Source organism: Perognathus longimembris, chromosome 2 (genome assembly GCF_023159225.1).
Source record: "Perognathus longimembris pacificus isolate PPM17 chromosome 2, ASM2315922v1, whole genome shotgun sequence".
Lineage (NCBI taxonomy): Eukaryota > Metazoa > Chordata > Mammalia > Rodentia > Heteromyidae > Perognathus > Perognathus longimembris.
In genome coordinates, this window is record NC_063162.1 from 129,758,093 (window position 1) to 129,782,807 (window position 24,715).

Consider the following 24,715-nt stretch of genomic DNA (forward strand, 5'->3'; position numbering starts at 1 on the left):
CATTCATTTTTTAGTTAACCTAGTACTGATGCTTAAACTTTCTTCCTTGCCAACAAAGGAAACAGTAGGTGAGAACATTATAACCATTCATTGTTGTGCTGTTGATTACAAATTTAAGATTGATGGGAGTTAGACTTGGGATATGGAGGATGAGGGAGGAATGAGTGTGCTGCTTTGGCTGCCACATCTACTTGATAGGTTAACAGACAAGAACAACACCAGATTTATGCTTACTGACCTCTCCTTTGTATCACTTGGTGATACTTGAAGACTGTGGATTCCAATCTGCAGCATGTCAACGTCACTTTCCAGAACAATTCAAAGTGCAAAGTATTGTGATTTTTTTTTTTATTGGCGGATCTTCATGGATTTGAGACACAAAAGCCAAGAAACCTGGCTTCTATTAATTATCCTATCCTGTTCAGAAATATAGCTGCAGATATATTAAACGTGTATCCTTCTTGGCCCTAAAAAAAGAAAAAAGAACATCACCACTTAGGGAGATGTATAGTTGCTACTCTTTAAAGCTTTAAAATATTAACAAGTTGAATGCAGTAGCAGGAAAAAAAACCTAATGATCACATTTTAATTCTTTTACATTATTAAATCTTCCAAGAAAAGGGGCTTTCCACATTAAAATAACAACAGTTGTAAGAATGACCAGGTGACCTTCAAAGTTGCATATGTCAAATGTCATACAAAGAGCCAACCAGAAATATTTCCATAAAAATGAAACAGAAACAGAAACAGGCATTTGATGAGCAACGTTTTACTAATAACTGGTTAGGTTTTATTATGGCTTTTCCAGGATGTTCCGTTAGAATTGGTCAGAATTTTGTTTATTTATTTTGCCAGTCCTGTGGCTTGGGATTCGGAGCCTGAGCACTGTCCCTGGCCTCTTTATTTTGCTCAAGGCTAGCACTCTACCTCTTGAGACACAGCGCCACTTCTGGCCTTTTCTGTTTATGTGATGCTGAGGAATTAAACCCAGAGTTTGGGCTGGGAATATGGCCTAGTGGCAAGAGTGCTTGCCTTCTACACATGAAGCTCTTGGTTCAATTTCCCAGCACCACATATATGGAAAACGGCCAGAAGGGGCGCTGTGGCTCAGGTGGCAGAAGCTAGTCTTGAGGGGGAAGAAGCCAGGACAGTGCTCAGGCCCTGAGTCCAAGGCCCAGGACTGGCCAAAAAAACCCAGGGCTTCATGCATGCTAGGCAAGCAAGCACCCTGCCGCTAAGCCACATTCCCAGCCCTGAATTGGTCAAGATTTATATTCGTGCCTTTGTTCTTATCTGTAATGTGACAAATAATCATAAAGTATTATAAATTGTGTAGTTGGAGGAACTGATTTGTTAGGAAACTTTTTCTTGGATTTCCCAAGAGTGTCAAAGGTACATAGATATTACTAGTGGCTGTAATTCACAAATGTTTTAGTTCAACTGCTAAGAGCAATTGAGATAAGGTTGTTGAAAACGAGAAAGTCAGCTATAGCTGTCTATTGATCCTATGGCTTAGATTAGATGTAACCTCTTGACTTTATGTAGTGGGCACGTGACTAGAGACACACATTCAGTTAAAGAATGTTGTCTCTTACCCACCCAGATTACTTAGCTAAGTAAATGCCAGCATTCCTCAGAGTAAAAACAGAACATATTCTGAATGAGGGAAGCAGGGAGGAGCCAAATTATGTGGTTTTCTTAAGATACTTAAAATATATTTTATCTTTTCCAAGGAACCATTAGGGTTTCCAAGGAATGGGTTTCTAATTGAGAATGGAATTTGATACTGTCATGTAACAAAAGCTAAACTTGCTAGTTTGATAGATATATCATTTAAGTAATTAAAAAAAAATAGCCCTATGTCAAGGTGTAAACTGCCCTGAAGAAAGTAAACCAAACAGTACATTTCAGTTGACTTAGGTAGCATTCTGTCTGCCTGTCTGAGTATGTTTATGCATGTATATGTGCACCTATACATTCTTTATGTATGTATGTATGTGTATACATACAAACAAATACATTCAGACAGACAGGATGAAAAATTAGAGTTTAAAAGAAATCATTCTCAAAGGTATATATTTTTTTAAGAACTGTACTTATGCTCCCCAGATTATAAATGCATCCAGAAAGTAATTAAAATCCCCAAGGAAGCAAATTATGCCATTGCCACAAGCTTCTGAGGTAGTCACCTATCTTTTTTGGTAACTTTGAGTTTCCTGGCCAAAGCACTTGGGGCATTTTGTGCCATGGGAAATGACCAGATGTCTCTCTAGAAGATAAAAATGCATCTACTGGATAAAAAATTACCAGGATGTGAAATCTCAAGGAAGAACAATGGAAATAATAATGGAAAGTATTTGAATCAGGTAGCCTTCTACAATTAACTTTTTTAATGATGGCTAATAAGAGGGTATGAAGGTATTCCTTAAAACTACTAGGGCACAGAGATAGGAAAAGTAGCTCTCACCATTCACCATTCTACTATAATGAGACATAAATGCATAGCCAATGAACAGGATACATATATGATAAAAGTAATTTTAGTACTTGTACACGAAAATCCAAAATACGTGTATAAATAGTAGGGAAAACAAATATAGTGACCAGTGGAGAGCTGTGGAGAGCTAAGAATAGATGTCCCATGAATAAAGGCAGCACCAAGTGTTGGCATGTGGGTTTCCTCAAAGGTTTGCTGTAGAAGCACGGACCTAAAGGACAACCTAAAATTAAAATGTTTGATTTGGAGACTTATTATTCGTTCATTTAGGAATGCAAGGATTTTAGAGTATGTATTTAAACAAAACAAGAACTAAGACAATTATCAGCTTGGTATTTTGCTTACATCTGTAAATTGAACAGACACTGTGAAGCAGGTCTTGGACCTTCTGACACGATTCTACCACTTTGGCCCTATCTTGCTATGGCACCAGCATTCCAGTTGTAGAATGACTGGAAAATTTTATTTTTAGTACTAATAAATGAAACTACATAAAATATTGAAGGACTTTAAATTGAAACCCATAGCTTGAGTAGCAGGTTCCTCCACTTAAGTGATTCTAAGAGAAGTAAATTAAATTGGAAGGAAATTATGCAAGTTTTGATGTTGAGTACATTAAAAAAATGTAGAAAAATACAAAACTGAGTTTGTTGATTCATCTCCAGAATATCACAGAGTATATGTGAGCTTGATTGTAGAGCATGAGTAACAAAGGAAAGCTCTTCAATATAAGTGAAGGTAAACTGAATGGTCCTAAATCTGATATAAAATAAGGTTTACTCATTTTATTAGATATGTATTACCTAAGTATAACATCTGCCTTCTGTTCCAGTTTCTGATCTAACACTAGAATCTTCTCCATTATACATTTATTCCTCTACTTTAAAAATTAAGTAAAAAGTATTTTAAAGTATCTTCTTTGTTTTCACCATTTCACGTACTTTTATTCCCTTGTTTTAAAAAGTAAGAATAAAGTATCTTCTTTATAATATCAGCACTTAGAAGCAGGAGACTATAGGGGACCAAGGGTTCAGACCTGGGCTATATATATTGTGAGATTGTTTATAAAAAAAAATAGGACTGAAAATTTGTAGCTTAGTGGAATATTTAACTATTGTGTCATGCAGAAACAAAACCCATGAGTATAAACTTTCTCCCATTGCCACTCCATACCAAAATCCAATATGAGATTTGGGAGGAATATTAACTCTGTGGAACCTTGAAATAATAAGTTCGTCAATCTATTGTCTTGATGCTGCGTAAATTCATGTCCTTGAATACTGAAATTACTTATGAACAATAGACCTGAGCAGACATAATTGCCTCAGAGATACATGAAAAAAAAAGGTCAGCATCTCTAATTAGAGGGGAAATGCAAATCCAAAGTCAAAGTGAGATGTTGCCTCACATACCTTACACACATGTACACCCACATATGCACATACAAAATCAGTGGTTCATACATGTAATGCTAACTACCTGGGAGGCTGAGATGATAAGGATTACCGTTTGAGGCCAGCCTGGTACAAAAGTTCATGACATAATTTTTAATCTGTAACTGGACATGGTGGGTGCTCAACTGTAATCCTCGCTATATGAGAGGCTGATATGGGCAGGACTGTGTTTCTAGGCAGCCTGGGAAGAAAAGTTTATGAAAGCCCATCTCAACAGAAAGAAGTAGGGTGTGGTTTGTTTGCCTGTGATTCCAAATACCTATTTTAGAGGCAGGCACCTGTCAAAGCAGGAAGCAGGACCCTATCTTAGAAATAATGAGTGCTCAGGGCTGGGAATATGGCTTAGTGGTATAGTGCTTGCCTTGCATGCATGAAGCCCTGGGTTCAATTCCTCAGCACCACATAAGCAGAAAAGGCCAGAAGTGGTGCTGTGGCTCAAGTGGTAGAGTGCTAGTCTTGGGCAAAAAGAAGCCAGGGACAGTGCTCAGGCCCTGATTCCAAGCCCCAGGCCTTGCAAAAATGAAAAAGAAAAAGAAAAAAGAAATAACTAGTGCGCAGAATGGTTGTAGGTGTGGCTCAGCAGTACAGTACTTGCCTAACATGGATGAAACACCAAATTCAAACCCCAGTACTGTGAAAAATTACAGAACCACAGTATGATCTAGCAACCCCACTCCTGAATAAATATTCGAAGGAAATAAAACCAGTATAAGAGACTTCTGCATTCCCATGTTCATTACAACACTAATAAAAGCCAAGAAATGGAAACAACGCCAAAGTGTCTGTCAACTGATGCATGAATAAAGAAAACATTGTTCACATACACAGTTGAATGCTATTTAGCCATAAAAAAGAATGAAATAGTCATATGAGACAACATAGAACTGGAGATCATTATGCCAAGTAACAAAAGCCAGGCATAGAAAAGCAAGTATCATAAACTCAGTTATATGTGAAATAAAAATGGAAATTGAGAATAGGATAGTGATTACCAGAGGCTGGGAAGGGGAGATGTGGCGGAGGGATGGGGAAAGGCCGATCAATGTGTATGAAGTTATAGAAACAAGAAGAACAAGAAGTTCTATGGCACAATGTGATAACTACAGACTATGCAGTATATATTTCAAAATACTAGAAGAGAATATCCTCAGTGAATTCAGCATCTGCTCCCCCATCAGATGTTTCCAGAATGAGTAAGTCTTTCTATATGCTATTATACCTAAGTGTGCCAACAGCACCTTGAAGGAGTTACCTTATGGTACAAAGGAGGAGGGCTGAGACCAAAAGTACTAGATGAAGAACAGCAGGTAAGCAGTAATGCTTTGATTTATATTCAGATGGGTTTCTCTCCAAACTCGGAAGAGGCCTGTAGGTCTCTCTAGTCTGGTGACATGCTGCCCTTGTCCCCCTAGCTCTTTGCACCTCCTCATTCCAACAAACCCCTTTCTTGATAACATCTGTCTTCTACCACTCCCCCTCTCAGAGAAATGAGAAATGGGGTTCTTCAATTGACCAGTATAATTTCTGGAACGCCATTTACCTTCCTTTTGTTTCATAGCATTGGAAGTTTGGCTATAGTGTCTGCTTATATTTTCCCATGCTATTGTCCTTCACTTCCCCCATTGCAAAGACAATTTTATTTTAGTGCCCAGCTAAATCTTACTCATGTAGTCTGCATACAATAATGTAATGATGCATGACCTTTCACATGTCTGAAGCCTTTGGGTGTTCAGGCTTCTGGCTTCAATAAATAGATCTACCTACTCACCTTATATCCCCCAGTAAAAAGCTTTGCCACATCCTGGATTTCATCAGTGTCCATCCAGTGTATTGATCACAATCCCTTTTATCCTTCAAATCCTATCACACCCACTACAACTGCATGGCATTCAAAGGTATTTTTTTTTAAAGCTATTTCCTCTGAAAGCTTTCTTAGCTTCTAAATGTCAAGTAGCACCTCACTTTTCTCCGCTCCTTCATTTGTCCTGGGATCAAGAAGTTTGCATCTACCTACCCAATAATATGAAGCCAGGGAGAGGGGACACACGAAAGGCCTTGTAGTAAATCTATTTTAATTGTGTCGACTTAATCTAGTTTTATAAGGTGTTAAAATAATTTCTTAAAAGCAAGGAACCAGAGGTGTTCAATATTTTCCTCTGAATCTATACTAGCTGGGCACCTCTAGGGGGCGCTCCCTCTCATGAAATAGAAGCCTGCCTAGGGGCTGGTCTCATTCTAAAGGGTGAATTTGCTAGATAACTTTAGCCCTCAAGAAGGATTGGGGTTAGAACCAGGTTACTCAACTTTTTAGATTCAGAGTTTTGGGGGAGTGTATGCTGGGAACCTAAACCAGGCCTCTAGGATGGTCCGCAGCTGCCCCACCTACACGGCGTAGAATTACCAGAATTGCACTTCTAGCTGTTCATCATGTGAAGGTTTGTAGAGAATTACATTGAATTTGAATTTGGGACAAATGCGTGCTCAGTAAAATAAAAGGATAGTCCCGACACCAATTTGAATCAACTCATTAAAAAAAAAAAAAAGTAGTGTCAAGCAATTTGCCTTTCAAAGACCCGTCCAGGACAAGAGCATTGGCAGTCTCAGTCGAGGGTACTGTGGTCCATTCCAGTTTCCTTCTGCGGTCCAGACAGCACTCGTGAGCCTCTTCTCTTTGTAAGTGTAACCACAATCCCTTGGAGAGATGCGCCTCCCCATTAATACAGAGACGGCTTTAGTCTCATCTTTGACCTTTGGCATCAAATTGGGAGTTATTTGTTTGTTGGTTTTCTCCCTTCCCTCCCCCGCCCAGTGTTGTGTTAGGAAAAAGCAGACGTCCAACGCGTGCGTAAATTCTGTAGCTCGGGGCAGGCAGGCACATTCCAAGTGCTCCAAGTTGCAGTCCAGGAAAGCCCAGGGTTTCAGATCTGGAGCTGACAGCGTGGCTCCAGCTGCCCGCAGAGAGCCAGAGGCGCCGGGCCTTAGCTCCGCCCCGCTTCCCCCCGGGCCAGGGGTGACTGCGAGATGCCCCACGTCCTGTCCTCCAGCTCCGGGCCAAGGGTGCCGCAGGCGCACACGGGCGGGTCCGTGTGACTGCGTGGGAGTGAGTGTCCCTGGGTGTGAGATGAATTATTGGAGTCATTCATCTGGGTGTTTTCTCGGAGAGGTTTTGCTTCACAGTCCTTTAGAGGATCATGGAAACTTTCCCCCTCTTCTTTTCTGGCTAGAAGGATGAAAACTGAGTAAGTACACAGAACTTTGAACTTGAGTGGGACTGAAACCAATACAAGCAAAAATCCTGACAGTAACTCTGTCCTTGCCAACCATGATTCCCATTTTATGGTTTCTTTTCTTTTTTAAAAAGCTTTTGGGAATGCTTATGGTGAAGTGGCAATTTACAAACTGAATGGAGGGAAGCAGTTAAGAAACTTAAAAGGGCTGGGAGCAGGGAGGAAAATGAAAAACTCCTAGGGTAACCTGGCCCGCACCCAGCTGTGCCACAGGCATTTGGGGTTTAACCTATTGCGTTCTGACTCCAGATTTGTTTTGGTGGTGTTCCCTTTCTTTCTCCTGTAATGCTGAGACAGAGCTGAACTCCTTGACTGTGAGTTTAATGGAAATAAAGCATTGCAGGAAATAACAGTTTGGCAGCCTGAGACGCACTCCCATTAGTAGTTACAAGATCTTTTTTCTTTTAAACAGTCCTCCATGGAAAGGCTCTCATTAACCACCTCTGACTTTGGGGACCTATGACCCCCAGGCATGACCCTTTCGGGAAGTTCTTAAGCAGAGATGGAGCAGACGTGATCGGAGTTGTGGATAAAGAAGACAGACTCGTGGTACTTCATGCTGACGACAAATCGCTGCTATGACTTTTCCGACAACGTGGAAAGTGGCCAAGTGAAGCTGAATTGGTCATGGTTTGTCGCCCAGGGTTCCTTTGTCGTCGGCGATTTTGCCCCCGGCCCTTCTTGGTGGGCTTGGTGGTGGCACTCTGTCTCTTCTACCAGACCCTGACACTTAGAGGGGCGAGGAAGATCACAGCCCCTGTCCCTGGGGCTGCCCCCCACACCCCCACCGACAGTCAGCCAGGCAGATGCAAGCAAGGATACCCAAAGGACGAACCCTGCTTCCTTCTCTCCGGCAATGCACAGGAAATCAAGAAGGTAAGTCTCGGAGCTTAACCCAGGTTCTGCAAAGATTTGCATTCTGCTCTCTCAGTAGAACTAAAATTAACTTCCAAAAGGTTGGACAGGGATCCAGGAGTATAAACAGCCCAGAGAGTGGCCTGATGACAGGCCAGCACAGTTACATAAGCTTCCACTTGTTAAATTTACTTCCAGAAAGTTCTGGCCTTTATTTGATCACTCCTCAGATTTTTATTTCATTTTAGTGGAATAAAATACAGAGTTTTGAGAATGTCTGTGTGGAGTTGACTCCTTTCTAAGATATTAGGAATACAAGAGATGCATGGAGGATGTACAGACAAGAGATGTAGATTAAAGCTTTAAACTTTGATAAGTATTGAGTGTCTGGACCATGCCAGACTCAGGTACTTCAAGCTTCAGTTTTGTTTTCACCTACATTCTGATCTTAATTGTGCATATGTTTCTAAGGCAGTATATTTATGTCTGAAGCATTTAAAAGACTAGTGTTACAGGTTTCTTTAAAATAATCAATGTCTTGTTTTATTATCTGTAGAATTAGGGAACTATGCAGGTGAATATTAATAAACATGTCAATTGTAAGATAAAATAGAAACAGAAAACACACAGACCATTCTGTTCATGGCAATCAGTAAAGTGATGACATTTGGAACAAAAAGAAAAGGAAAATGGGGGGTACACACACACACACACACACGCAAGAGGTATAATCACCATTAATTGATAGATACAATGATTGACTCTGAAAGATGTGTCAGCAGACCAGGTGGTGGGAGCATCCCAAGAGGAAAAGAACTAAGAATCCTGAGGGACCAGAATGCTCAACTCAAGCTCTTCTAATAATTTAGGAAATTATAACTACAAGAACTTACAAGAACAAAAAATACTATAGCAAAATAACATTAGGTGATAATAAGAAAATTGAATACTTTTAAGTGAGTGTCTTTAGTTTATGAGCAATAAAGTCAAGAGTGTCGTCAGCCAACAAATATGGAAATAATAGCAGATAATGTAAGTAGAAACTCCTTTACAGGAAACTTGAATTGAATATGCAAATCAGTTTCTCTATGGTGTAAAAAATTGAAGAATGTGGATTTTTTATTCATTTATATTTGATTTTTTAAAAATTTCTTGGACATACCCAACTGATGATCGTTATAATTGACTTTTAAAGTTTTGTTAGTTTCTAACCATTGTAAGTATAATTTCTTTTAGTGGAAATCGTTTATATTTAAGCACTTAAAGCATTCTCTAAGAATTGTAGATTAAAAGATTTGATTCCTTAATTTATACCCTTTCTTAGTCCCCTGCTGGACTTTCTGTGATTCCTGCCTTTGTTTGCCATTTAGGCATATGTTAACTGTTACTATACACTGCCATAGAAAATTCTATTTCTTCTTTGGATTGCCTGTTACAGCCATCTGAAATGTATTGGCTGCTGGTATAAAACATTTACTTTAGAATTTTCTTTACTAAAAATGCCAAACACGTGATGACTTGGGTTTTCAAGTGATTCACAGTTTGAAATATTTAAACATAAGCAAGACTGTAGATGCAAAATTATAGTTCAGAAACCCAGAGGTTATGGAAACAACATTTACAATCATTTTTTAGGTACTTACATTTTTAACCCTGTGCCAGCCATTGGTTCAGAGCTAGTTTTATTTGAGTTAGGTCAAAATACTTGCAATAGATATCCTTTCAAAAAAGAAATAACCCATTTGAATAATTAAATACACTTTCATATATCTAAAGTGGAGAAACATATACAAATATTACGGTATTTGGATCACTATCTATCTTTCCCAAGATACCTGTTTATACAATTCATTAATAAATAAATGAAAGACACAGTATATAATGTTCCTTAAGATTTAGAACTACCCTTTGGTATTTTTGGAAATAGCATTGCTTCCAATCTGCATGGTTTGAAATTTGTTGTTACTTTTATTGGCAAGCAACAATATTGCTAGAATAGCCTCTTAGTTGAATTAACTTATCTTTATTTTAAATACTTTCGAGAAGTTTACTTAAAACAACTGATTTGAGCCTATAGCTCACAGATTCAAAATGTATTTGAATATATAAGACAGACATAAATTTCAGGAATTTTATGCAACAATTCTATGAATATGCATATGAAGATCTCTAGGAAAAATAACTTATTTTGGCCCAATATTCAGAATTTAAAAACTAAAATCTTCTTGAAATGCTTAATAACCATTCTATTGAAAGGTTCAACTGACTGCCATTTTAGGCATGTATATTGCATGTGGATAAACCTAAAATGAAAAATAAGTTTTAATTAAAGACATATGGACATACACCATGTGTGTATGTGTCTATATGTGAATGCAGTAAAGTGTGCAGAACTAAATGTTCAGAAGCCAGAGTGCATCATATATCTTGAATCAGTTTTCCAGTCTTTTTGGTAACAATTGCATCTAAGAAATATACTTTTGCACTCTATCAGCCTAGTAACAGTGTTTTATAGTAGCAAATATTTGAAGCTGAGTAACATTGCTCTCCACAACTTTACCACTGGGATTTGAGTCACGGTTTAAAGCTGTTTTCAGTATAAATTGAGGTCATGGTATAGTATCTGCCAGTGTTCCATAGTAAGCAAGTACTCTCTTTCTTTTTATGGCCAAGTTTTAATTCATTTTCCATGGGAGTGTTCCAAAGCGCCTTTCTAAGCATAGGTACGACTGTCATTTCTTCTAGATGTTCCCTCAACATTGAATGTTTGACTATTACCGAGCTGTAGAATGATTCCAGTTTAATATACAAACATAGTTTATGTTGTCTTCACGGAAGTCCGTTACCACTCCATCCTCCTACTCTCCTGGTATCTAACACCTTAGCATGGCATAATACAGAGAACACGTTAAATTACAAACAGACACATGGGAGAAAAGCTCCTCAGTACAAGCTCCTCTAATGGAACTGCTATTTGAGGAACACATCTGTACTTCTGAGAGCCATGTGTTTCTGATTATCTCCTGTTGAGGCTTCACAACGAGAAACACTATTTCTTTGACTCTTGCTTGACTGTTTATTTTCCATGCCTTTCTGCATCTCCATTCTATTCACTAACTGTTCTATAAAACCTTGACTCTTTGCCTCCCCAAATCCTGCCCTAGCCCAATGTAAGTAAGCCAGTGTTCTCAGGATAAATATTCTGATTAATTTTGTTTACATGTCTTATCATAAGTGATACATTTAACATTTGGAAAGTTCTTCAACACTAACTCATTTTGTCAAGTTTTCTTGGAATAGAAATGTCTGTCAAATGCTCACACTGTATACTTTATTGGAAAATGCAAGCCCAGGGACACCAGAATAGGGATGATTAAGGTGCAGGAGGGGGCAGCAAACAGGAATAGGTTAGCATTGGGAGTAACTGCCAAAGAAGCTGTCCTTAATTACTGCATCTCAGAATAGGCCTCAGAGGTAAAGGGGAAGCAGAGACTAGCATTTATCGTGCTTTTTCCCCTTATGTCTTTCATTGTGTAGAGTCCGTTCCACTGTTCTTATAGGTAGTAGCCTGGGTCTCAGGTAGCCAGTGGAGAGTCCAAGTCCTTGGTCTGTTTTTTTCCAGTGAAAAGGAGAAGTGGATCATCCTAGTCAAGCAATACTGCAGAGGTGGTGAAAGCTTAGGCTGTAGCTTTGGGACCACAATAATGATGTGAGAATTGCTCAAGCGTGGGTGACAGGGGTTGTGAATGAAGGAGTTAATGAGCAAAGCCAAGTGATCCAGTAACCACTGATAATAAGTTTATTTTTTATAAGTCTACATGTGTTCTTACTCTTGAGAAATGGCTCAAGAGTATTCTTTAAATAAAAAATTGTAATTATCTCACCAAAAACCCCAAAGTTCAGCTAAAAAAGTGGGGGAAAAAAAACACCTTACTTCTTTGTCCTTTCCCCTCTTGATCCATTTTATTCTTTCTTTTTTTCAGTTACTTAATAAATATTTATTGGGCAATTTGTAGGTGTCAGGCTCTTTAGGAGATACTGGGTATATAGAAATAAAAGTCACAATGAGACAAATAAAAAGAAATATAGCACTAGGAAACGGATAATTATAAGACTACATTGGGGGCCAAATATGATGGTGCATGCCTGCAATCTCAGCTACTTGGGAGGCAGAGATGATGTTACAGCTCAAGGCCAGCCAAGTCAAAGTTTAGTGAGACTCTTTCTAAAAACAAGCTGGGTGTAATGAACCACATTTGTAATCCCAGCCACTACGAGGAAGGCAAAGGAAGGAAAATCATAATCCAAGGTTACCCTGAGAAGAAAACACAAGACTAACTTGAAAAGAGACTAAGAACAAAAGAACTAGTGGCATGGTTCAAGTAGTTGAGTGCTTGCGCTAGCAAGCACTAAGTTCAATACCTAGTACCAAAACAAAAAGGAAAGAAAAAAAAAAGACTACTTTTGGAAAGGAGCTAGAAAGGGGGAAACACAGGAGCTAGAGAAGATGAAAGAAAGGAAAAACAAAGTACAGACAGAAGAAGAAGAAATCATTTAGCCTGATACATAACACAGAATATTCATTATGGTATAGTTGGATGTGTGGTGGTGGTAGTAGTGGTAGTGGGATGTGTGTGTGTGTGTGTGTGTGTGTGTGAATGCACAAACACAGGCCCATGCACCCCTGCGTGATTGAAGGAAGCAGGAAGGCTTGTACATAATGTAGAAAGGCCAGCATGGCCTAGATGTTGTAAATATTCACTTGATAATGAGCATGGATTCTGAAAGCAACAGAGGATCTCTGAGGAATTTTAAGCAAAATTTGGCCTGAATAGATTGATGCTTTAGAACGTACATTCCGGAAAACATTTTCTGCTGCAGGATGGACAGAAGTGTCAAGGTCAGAAGACCAATGAGAAGGCTGTTTCATGTCTCTTTTACCAAATCCTCTCTTTCCCATGTGCTCTTAAACATTCCCTGTGTACCCTTTTCCAGATGCAGTTTCACAGTTAGCCTATTACTTCTAATACTGGCAGCTTTGAACCTGTCAGTTGGGTCATTCCCTCTACTAGCAATTATACTTGCAACTGACAACACAATAATAAGCTTTCCTGGTAACTGGCAACTTACTGAATGTACTTGCTGCCTTGTTACTAAACAATGCTGTGCCTTTTCTTTTCTTTTTTTTTTACAATCACTATCTATGCTTTTGGTATTCTCTAGCCAAACCTCTCTCAAGGTAATCCTTGATGACCAGAAACGCTCTGTTTTCACCCTACATCCTTCTTTTTTGAGGCATCTTACACTACTGGGCAACAATTCTTAGAAATCTTGTTTGAATTCTGTGACAAAACCATCTTGTGATCTCTTCTGGATAACTCACTTTCTCCTTTCAAAGTTCATTCTTTCCTTCTGACAATAAACATCAATTTAGTTGGACCTTTAAGTGTCTTGTTTCATCCTTCTCATGATGAATACATAATGTTTCATTCATTCATGCATTGAGGACAAATCACTCATCACCTCAAGTTCTAATTTCCTGTTATATTTTCTAGAATTAGAAAAACTATAAAAATTTAAATGATTTTCCCTAAAAACATCACTGTATGTCAAAATCAATGACTTTTATTTTCACAATGAGGACCTGACTTCCTCTTCTACTCTCCAGGTTGCATGTGTTTTTAAAACATAATGTTACTCTTGATATTTTTTGCTTCTTCCCTACCCTTTCCTCATCACCAAATCCATCGGCCTGGCTCTCTAGCAAACCCAAGGCCTGCACTGGTCCACATGATGGATGCCTAATTAAAAAGGTCACAATATTCTTTCTTTCTTAAAAAAATATTTTAGAGATTTAATAGTGATAAAATTCATTTATGTTATAAAATTTATTTTCTTAATCCTTCAAGTATACCTTTCAATAATATTACCATATTTATATTATCTATTACTCAGTAATATTACCATATTTACATTGGCTCTTACAATAGGGTAATATTACCCTATTTATATTGTGTTTCTCCCATCTATCTCCAGCTTCCTTGGTGTGTGACCCATCCTTTGATTTCCTCTTCATAGCTTATGCACTGACCTTAAACAGGATGTTCTTTTTATTAGCTCTAACATGTGATTTCTTTCTGAGACCATGAGGCACATTTAGCTCTTTATTGTATTCAACATATTTACTAACTGTCACTTTAGCACATGCCTTTGTGGTTTGGATAAAGTGGAATTGTTCAGGGCTGAAAGGGATCCAGATTGTAACTGGATTCCCAAACCTTATAGACTACATTTATCATTTCAATGCTGTGTCACCATCACCAATAATCTAGACGAATTAGTCCTCCATCTGTCTGTATACTCCCTGTCATCTATCCACAGCCTTCCTAATATCCCTGATAAAAAGATTTTACTAGTTTTAATGTTGATCAATTAATTTGAGCAGAATCCACTTCGCATTTCTCACTCCAGCATAATTTTGCAAAACTTTCCCCTATTGTCTATAACTTTGCCTCTTTGTCACAGAACTACAAGCTAGCCCAACATTCCATTCTCCAAACTCTAGCATCTCTCTTCTGCCTTGTCCCCTTGAGGAAGTCAAATCCAGTAAACTTCTCTAGAAATCTTCTTGATGATTATTAAACAATCTTGAATGTAGTCAATTTCACCTTCATCAGAGCCCTTACTTCCATCTGTAGACGTACACTCAAATATCCATAACAAAACACTTTGATTTATTATTCAGGACTGACTTGAAATGTGTTTTATTTCTATTTCAATTCAATCCTTATATATTATTTCCATTCATTATGTTATGGGTTGAATTGGGTCCTTGCCTTCCCTGTACACCAAAAGGATAAGTTGAAGACCTAATTCTCATGACCTAAGAATATAATTTCACTGGGAAGCAGAGTTGTTAGCAATTCAATTAGTTAAAATGAGGCCACACTGGAGTGGCTTGGGCCTCTCATCCAATATTACTGTTCCTATAAGCCATCAATATAAAGACAGACACCAAGGAAAGAGGTGCTGAAATGGTGAAGGAACCACTGTGTAGCTGCACACCAGACTGTACCTGCACACCAGACTGTACCAAGGATTTCCAGCAAAGCATCAGGAATAAGGAAGAGGCAAGGAAGATTACATTGCCTGTTTCAAGACATCAAGGTACTTTCAGTACATTGATTTCAGGCTTCTTGCCTCTAGAACTGTGACACAATAAATAACTTCGGTTTTAATCTACCCATTTTGTGGTACTTTGTAACATTAGCCTTCAGAAACTAATAACACTGAAGAGGCCGAATAGTGAAGGATGAAAGTTTCCCTCCCAAACGAACACCATTTGTTAACTTGGTAGTTTGGGCACATTTCTTGACTGCTGTAGGATTTAGTTCCCTTACCTGAAAATGAATATATTATTACCTACTTCCCAAGGCTAGCAGGAAGCTTCAATGAGATTAATCATGTAAAGCACTTAAAATGTCTGGCAGAAATGGAAGACTCAATTAACTATTGGGAAAATTATTATTTAATTTCCTCGAAGACTTAGGTATCTCTGCAGCCGGTATAGATCCTATCATCTGCCCTTCACAAAGCAGGTCAGCAATAAATAGTTGTTGCAATGAACCTGCGTTGTTGGGAAAAGAATGACTGCGGTGAAACTCTTTAAACTATTACCTTTACACAGCCAAATAAACTTTTAGAATCAACAAAATGTGGGAAGGCTGATATGTCACTCAAAGTTAGGCTTTCTTATTTGTAGTCCAAGTCTTACATGTTGCCTAATTTTTTGTGAGGCTGAGATGCTGAGATGAAGAGCTTGTTAGAGCAGATGTGGAGAGGAGAGTTAGGTGGGGCATGGAGGAAAGAGGTTAAGAGATTGGACCCTGAGGGAATATACACATTCCTCTATTGGTTTGTTTATTGTCTGTCTTTCTCCACTTAAGCTCTTTAAGAGCAAAGCCTATTTAATTTGTTTGCTTCTGTATGTCAAGTGCTACAAAAGTATCTAACATGAGGTGTGTGCTACATACATATCTTGCTAAAGCATGAATTAATGAATGAATTTGAGGGTCAGAACAGAGCAGGGGTCAGGAAATGGGAGGAACTCCTTTTGTTTTCTTGGCTGAAATCCAAGTTTCTCTTTCCTGCACTATTTCTTTGATTTCTGTTTAATGAAAGCCACTTAGCTGTGTGAATTGTTTCATTAATTATCACCCATCTCTTCTGTTACCTTCAGTTCCTTTGTCTAAATGGGATCCTAAAACTACAAACAAACATCCCCAAGTATCTGCTGTATATATTTTTAAATAATATCTTTTCCCAACCAGTGTACCTTTCCATTGGCTTCCCAACTTTCTTGTCCTCTTTGTCACCATCCTCTATTAAAGAATTTCCATTAATTGGAAAAGATTGATTTTTATTGAAAAATTGAGCTTTCCCTTTTATATATTAAAACAGATTTTAACTGGATTTGAAGGCATGGATTTAAAAATCACGCTGATAGTCATTAAATTCAGGGGTGAGAGTGCAGGAAGCTCTCAGGTGGTGTTATCAGCTTCGTGAGCAGGGTGGGATTCTCTTGGATTAGTTGGGTCCCTTGATGAACATTTAAGGCCTGTGGATTTCTCTGAGAGAGTTGATTAGAGCTGTGTTAAATTTTTTATAATGAAATATGCATATGGTGAAAATTTGCTCATTCAGGGAGAATTTTAAACCAATTCACACTTGCTTATCTTAGACTAATTTTAATGAGGGCTTGATGAAGCTCATAATTGATTGAGGTATGTTGAATTTTCTACATATCAAGGAGTTAATAATTTTCTAGGTGCCATTGCTTCTTATTTTTTTTTTTAGAGAAATGACAAAAGCTTCTCTTTCTCTCTCTAAGCAATTCTATTAGAATTGGAAAGTCATGTGAAACAACCCCACCAAAATGGAAGCCACTAGACACACTGATATTATAATTTTTTTTTTTAAAAAAGCTTTCTATTATCGACTTTGAGTCTGTGGCCTTGTGGGGTGAAAAGAATGTTCTGGTTTCACATTTCCCATTGGCTTTCTTTGGACTTTTTTTTTTTGGTGGAGCTGTTTTTACTAAAAGGATGAGCTCATACCAAAGAAGAATTGTATGTTCCCAGACACTCACCAAAGTTAGAAATGTACAAGGTACATGAAACTTTGACATATTTTGTACTTTTTGGAGACTTGTTCAAAAGTAAAACAGCATTTTGACTTATCATTATGGAGCTTAAAAGGGGAATATAATGATGAATGAATTCCATATGCCTAAGAACTTTTCTGGGTTTATGTGACAGGGTCTTATTATGTAGCCCAGGCTGGTCTCAGATACAAGATCCTCCATCTTAGGGGTATGCCATGACACTCAGCAACACTTAAATATTATGTGGTTTTCATTCCTCTCTTTCTCTCTCTCCTCCCTCTTTTTCCTTCTCTCTCTGAGACTCCCTCCCTCCTTCCCTCCCTTCCTTCCTTCTTTCTGTTCCTCTTTCTGTAGTGGGGATCAAACTCAGGGCCTCACACATGCCAGTCAAGCCCTCTACCACTAGCCTACAATCCTAGCCCTTATATTAAAAAAAACAACACTATTTTACTTTTAATAAAATTGATGATCACAGACTTGAGTTGCTTATGTCCAAAATATAGATGACTTGCAATAATTACAAGAGAAAATGGATTTATAACAGCAGAGTGGTCCTCATCATGTTCCCTGAACAATAACACTCTGATATCTCTTTTCCTAACTAGATGCTCTTAATAGAAATCACCAGTTTAGGGCTGGGAATATGGCCTAGTGGCAAGAGTGCTTCCCTCATATACAAGAAGCCCTGGGTTCGTTTCCCCAGCACCACATATATAGAAAATGGCCAGAAGTGGTGCTGTGGCTCAAGTGGCAGAGTGCTAGCCTTGAGTAAAAAGAAGCCAGGGACAGTGCTCAGGCCCTGAGTACAAGGCCCAGGACTGGCAAAAAAAAAAAAAAAAAAAAAAAAAAAAAATCACCGGTTTACTTAGTATTCAGCCCTATCAGAACAGCTTTGCATGTGGATTGACCCAACTACCTTCAGAAAAGCTTCTAAAATCGAGCTTGGTATGCATATTAATATGCTGTTGAACACATGGTTTCAAATTCTATGTCCTTTGCTGGCTAGAGAACCACAGGAAAACTTTACCTATTTCTATTAACCCCAAGTTTTGTTTTAAAATTTAAATTTTTTCTTTTTTTAAATTAAGTAGATGTATAAAGGAGTTTTCATTACAGAGTAGTTTATGCATGCAATAAATCTTGCTCAATGTCACCCTTTTCAATATTCTCACCTCTCCCTCCTCTAACCCACCTCTCCCTTTACTCTTTAGTTTTTTTTAGATATATACTGAATTCTTAACTGCATTCTGCATTCTCTCCCTCTTTTCTCCTTGACCCTACCCCATCCCTTTTGAGTACCCTTTTCTGGAGTTTTACTTTTCTTTTCCTTACTTTACTTTGTTAGTCCTTAAAAATGACTAATACTGTTTGAGATCATCCTTGAATCTACTTTATTTCAGTTAATATATTTGTATATGCTTGTATAGCACTCAATGTATTTACTCAATGAGTTTGTAAGTTAAATCTAGCTTCTACATATAAGGGGAAAGATGGATCCTTTATCTCTCTGGGCCTTACTTACTTCACTGAACATAATTTTTTTCAAGTCTTTCTACTTCTTTAAAAAGGTACAATTCCCAAGTCTTCTTATCAAAAAAAAATGAAGCTCTGTAAGCTTTACTTGTAAAACCTGAATCAACTCATTATATTTGAAATGTCAAGCATGGTGATGGGCTAGAGTTGGCATTGGGCAAACACTTGAGTCTTCTTTGCCCTTAAGAAGCTCCGTGTAAACTTTGACCTCACTGAAAGTACTTTGTATATTTTTAATAGGAATATATACACACAATATTTTTATTCTTTACCTCTGTCCCTTCTTCCTTAAAGTTTGCACAGGCACAAGCTTAAAGCTCCTTGTCCTACAGTAACAGTCTGTCACCTTTTCACTGTGACAGCTATACACACATAAGTGTAAGAGCATTCCACTGATTTTCTAGACTGTGCGTCTATTCTGCTTAAGAAAGTATGTTTAAGGAGAGGAGAAAGATGGCGCCGAGACAATAGGGAGGCACCCCGACTCGCACCAACTGAATAGCGAGCTGGGAACTCCAACACCCAACACTCCACCAAGAACCCAGCAAAACCAGCATCCAGAAGCAGTGGAGAAACGCAGGAAAACAAAAAGGAGCAAAAAAGAAGAACCGAAAACCTACACGGAGCCGGAGATTAATCGGGGCACCCTCCCCCCACCAGCCGGCCCTGGCCCAAACAGGGTCAGGCTGGGAAAGGGAAACCCGGCGATCGGCAGACAGGTTGCCAGGAGCGCAGAATCCATATAGCGGGAGACCCCACGGACACAAAGCAGGGTGCGGACCAAGACACACCCAGCAGCGACGAGAAGTTCGGGTCCACACCGGATTCGGACAAGGGAACCCAGCGCGGCAGAAAGAGGGAACGGGGGAGCCACCACGACACTTCGCCAACCCCTGAAGGGCCAACGGCGGTGCGGGACACGCACACAAAGCAGCAAAAGTGAGTCCCCCATAATCCCTTCCCCCAACGGGAGACCCAAGCCCGACAAAGACGATATATCTCCCTCCCTCCCCCTCCCCACTCCCGTGGGAACAAAGATTCCCCAAATCAGGCGGGAAGCTCCCAGCAGGCACTGGGAAGCCAGTCTAGCAGGGGAAGGGCGGAACAGCCCCAAGCCCCCAAAGGTTCCTGAACTGGCAGAACCGGCCCCGTCCCCTTCCCAACAGGGGCCAGGGACGGCCGGCAGGGCAAGCCCCACCCGAGGCGCCTAGACCTTGCGGACTCTTACAACTAAAATCACAGGCGCTGGTGGGCAATACCAGCCCAGCAGGGTCACCTGAGCCTGATCTCGTTCCCCCTCCTCGAAGCGGAGGCGAGGTCTGAGGGTGCCAAGCCACACCCGGACAGTCGATCCCACTGGGCCCCACACATACTGCTTCCCCCCCCCAACGGACTCGCGGGAGGGCGCAAGCACAACCCAACAACCCAGGGCTCGCTCTGGGAGGCAGACCCCACTTAAGTGCCTGTTGTAGGGGACTCACAGTGCACAGGAGGGCGGGGCCCCGGCGAAAGCGCCCGCTCTGATAGGCGTGCCCTGCACTGGTGGGCGGGGCCACAGCGACAGCACCTGCTGACGCAGACACGCCTACACAGAAGGGAGGGAAGAACTACACAGACTTCCAGATGCGCAAATCACAAAGAAACATAACTCAGTTCATCAAAGGACAAGCCAACTCGCCAGCTCCAAAAAGCAGCACGACTGGAGAGGAGATGGAGAATAAAAAAGCAAATGAGGACATGTTAACAGGAATGATCGAAACCGTCAGAAATGAAATCAGAAAACAATTCCAGGAGTTTAGAGCGGAAATCTGGAAGGACACCCAGGAAGCCAAGAAAGAAATGGAAGCAAAACTGGATACAATGCAAGCCTCGTTTAAAGAAATGGAAGCAAAAATGGATACAATGCAAGCCGCCTTTAAAGAAAATCTCCACACCCTGAGAATTGAAATGCATGAAAAAATAGATTTAAAATACAACTCTTTAAAGGAAGAAATTTCCACGATCAGAGCTGATATGACAACCATGAATAGCTCTCTGACATCCATAAACTCCGCAATTGAAACCATAACACAAAGAGTGGACCATATGGAATCCAGAATCTCTCGCCTGGACGATGAAGCAGCTGACAACAACCAGAAAATGACCACACTCCAAGAAAAGGTGAAGCTTCAGGGAAGATTACTCCAGGAACTAATGGACAAAGACAAGAGATATAATCTGCGTATAATTGGAATAGAAGAAGGAGCCGAATATCAGAGCAGAGGGCTTAATCATGTTCTCAATAAAGTTATTGCAGAAAACTTCCCCAATCTCACAGGGGACCCCATCCAGGTAACCGAAGCCTATAGGACACCTGGCAGGCCAGACCCCAGGAAAACCACCCCAAGGCACATAATATTCAAGACTACAGACCTCAAGATTAAAGAGCAAATTCTGAATTCAGCCAAAGCGAAGAAGGAAACTTTTTTCAATGGGAAGAGGATTCGAATAACATCCGACTTATCCACACAAACTTACCAAGCTCGAAGTGAGTGGAAGAACACCATCCAAGTACTTCAGAATAACAATTTACAACCTCGGATCAAATATCCAGCGAAACTGGAGTTCACATTCGAAGGGAGAACCAGATCTTTCCACACCAAAGAGGAGCTAAAGGAGTATGTGAATAAAAAACCAGCCCTACAGCGAATATTAAGAGGGGAAGCCCACCCAACAGAGATCGTAAAAGACACACAGACAGATTCAGAAAGAAACTTCAATAGCCAAAGTCCAGCAGAAACACAAGCTCACTAAAGACAAGAAGAAAAAAAAAAAAACAACAGGAAAAAACAGCCCAACAAGAAAATGGAAGGAGAAAAAACACCCTTATCCTTGATCTCTTTAAATATAAATGGCTTAAACTCCCCGATCAAGAGGAGCAGACTGGCAGAATGGATCCGCAAGCAAAAAGTTGACATCTGTTGTCTACAAGAGACCCACCTTACAGCAAGGGACAAAAACAGGCTTCGAATGAAAGGATGGAGCAAGATCTACCAAGCAAATGCACCCACCAAAACGGCAGGTGTAGCCATCCTGATCTCAGACAAGCTGGATTTCTCTTTAAAGTCCACTCAAAAAGACAAAGAAGGACACTACATATTGATACAAGGAAAAATCCAGAATCAAGACATCACGGTGATAAATGTATACTCACCGAACAAAAGAGGCCCGACATATGTCAAGCAAATTCTCACAGAATTACAGAGCAAGATAGATGCAAACACAATCATAGTGGGTGACTTTAATACTCCTCTCTCTCCAAGAGACAGATCCAACACCCAGAGGATTAGTAAGGGAGCTGAGGACCTAAATAACACCATTGCCCAAATGGATCTAACAGACCTATATAGAACCTTCCACCCTACAGAGACCCAATACACCTTCTTTTCAGCAGCCCATGGATCATATTCCAAAATAGACCACGTCATAGCCCACACAAAGAACCTCAGCAAATACAAAAGAATTGACATCATCCCATGTATTATATCTGATCACAGTGGATTAAAGGTAACCCTCAACAACAAAGGATACCACAGAGCCTATACACACTCTTGGAGGCTAAACCCCACGCTGCTATCCAACACTTGGGCCACAGATCAAATTAAAGATGAAATCAACGAATTCATAAGCCACAATGACAAAGAAAACACATCACAAAGAAACCTATGGGACACAGCTAAGGCAGTACTGAGGGGCAAGATCATTGCACTCAGTACCCACATTAAAAGAATGGAAGCAGAGCAGGTGAATACCCTCACGATGAAACTAAAACAACTGGAGAAACAAGAAATGACAGAATCTAAAACGACTAGGAGGGGAGAGATTACAAAGATTAAAGAAGAGATAAATCTGATTGAAAATAGAAAGACCATTCAACAAATAAATAAGACTAAAAGCTGGTTCTTTGAGAAAATAAACAAAATTGACAGACCCCTTGCAAGACTCACAAAAAAAAGAAGAGAAGAGACTCATATACGTAAAATCAGGGACTCCACAGGAAAAATTACAACAAATACACACGATATTCAAACAATCATAAGGAGCTATTTCCAAAACCTCTACTCAACAAAAAACAATAATTTTACAGAAATGGATCAATTCTTAGAGAAGTACAAACTGCCCAAACTGAACCAAGAAGAAATAAATCAACTAAATAAACCAATAACTTACGGTGAGATACAGGAGGTAATCAAGAACCTCCCTACTAAGAAAAGCCCAGGCCCAGATGGATTCACCAATGAATTCTACAAAACCTTTAGTGAGGAGCTAATTCCAATACTCCTCAAACTCTTCCGCGAAATAGAAACGGAGGGAAAAATCCCGAACTCATTCTACGAAGCTAATATCATACTCATCCCCAAACCAGGCAAAGATCCAACAAAAAAAGAGAACTACAGACCAATATCACTAATGAACACAGATGCAAAGCTCCTCAATAAAATATTAGCTAACAGGATCCAGAAAGTGATCAAGAATATCATACATCATGACCAAGTAGGCTTCATCCCTCAGTCACAAGGATGGTTCAACATCCGTAAATCAATCAATGTAATTCACCACATAAACAGAACTAAAATCAAGAATCACATTGTTATCTCAGTCGATGCCCAAAAAGCCTTTGACAAAATACAACATCCATACCTATTAAAAGCTTTGGAGAGAACAGGAATAGATGGAACATTCCTCAAAACAATAAAAGCCATATACAACAGACCAACTGCTAATATCATATTAAATGGAGAGAAACTTAAATCATTCCCCCTAAACACAGGAACAAGACAAGGATGCCCACTCTCCCCACTTCTGTTCAACATAGTACTGGAATCCCTAGCCATAGCAATAAGGCAAGAGGAGGACATCAAAGGGATCCACATCGGCAAGGAAGAAATCAAGTTATCCCTATTCGCAGACGACATGATCTTATATCTCAAGGACCCAAAAAACTCAGTACCCAAACTCCTACATCTAATAAACCAATTTGGCAAAGTAGCAGGATACAAAATCAATCCACAAAAGTCAGCAGCTTTTCTGTACACCAGCAATAGACAAACAGAAAAGGAAATTATGGAAACGATTCCATTTACAGTAGCCAAAAAAAGAATAAAGTACCTAGGGATCAACTTAACCAAGGACGTGACGGACCTATTCAATGAAAACTACAAAAATCTAATAAGGGAAATCAAAGAAGACACAAGGAGATGGAAAGACCTCCCATGCTCATGGGTAGGCAGAATCAATATAGTGAAAATGGCCATACTGCCCAAATTGTTATACAAATTCAATGCAATACCTATCAAAATCCCAGCCACATTCTTCACTGAAATAGAGAAACCAATCCATAAGTTCATATGGAACAGCAAAAAACCTAGAATAGCCAAAGCAATTCTAGGCAAAAAACATAGTGCAGGAGGTATCACCATACCAGACTTCAAGCTCTACTACAAGGCCATCATAACAAAAACAGCATGGTATTGGTATAAAAACAGATCGGAAGACCAGTGGATTAGAATTGAAGACCCAGAAATAAAACCGCACTCTTACAGCCAACTGATATTCGACAAAGGAGCTAAAGACATACAATGGAATAAACATAGCCTCTTCAACTACTGGTGCTGGGAGAACTGGGCAGCCATATGCAGAAAACTCAAAGTAGACCCAAGCCTATCACCATGCACCAAGATCAACTCAAAATGGATCAAGGACCTCAACATCAGACCTGAATCCTTGAAACTACTGAAGGACAGAGTAGGAAAGACACTAGAACTTATAGGCACAGGAAGGAACTTCCTGAATAGAGTCCCAGGCGCACAACAAATAGGGGAAAGACTCAACAAATGGGACTACTACAAATTAAAAAGTTTCTGCACAGCTAAGGTCATAGCCACCA

At 39.6% G+C, this 24,715-nt stretch overlaps 1 protein-coding gene across 3 annotated transcripts in view; it reads left to right on the forward strand.

Moving 5' to 3' along the window:
- Nucleotides 1-6,951: 6,951 nt before the first annotated feature.
- The window catches only part of Cped1 (cadherin like and PC-esterase domain containing 1), a 242,350-nt gene continuing 224,586 nt past the window's right edge, over nt 6,952-24,715 (forward strand). Inside the window, exons 1-2 of one of the 3 annotated variants that reach the window (XM_048340123.1) lie at nt 6,952-7,190; nt 7,651-8,114. In XM_048340123.1, coding sequence (XP_048196080.1) covers nt 7,866-8,114 — 249 coding nt within the window. In that variant the 5' untranslated portion in view covers nt 6,952-7,190; nt 7,651-7,865. The other 2 variants (XM_048340125.1, XM_048340124.1) reach the window with 2 other exon arrangements.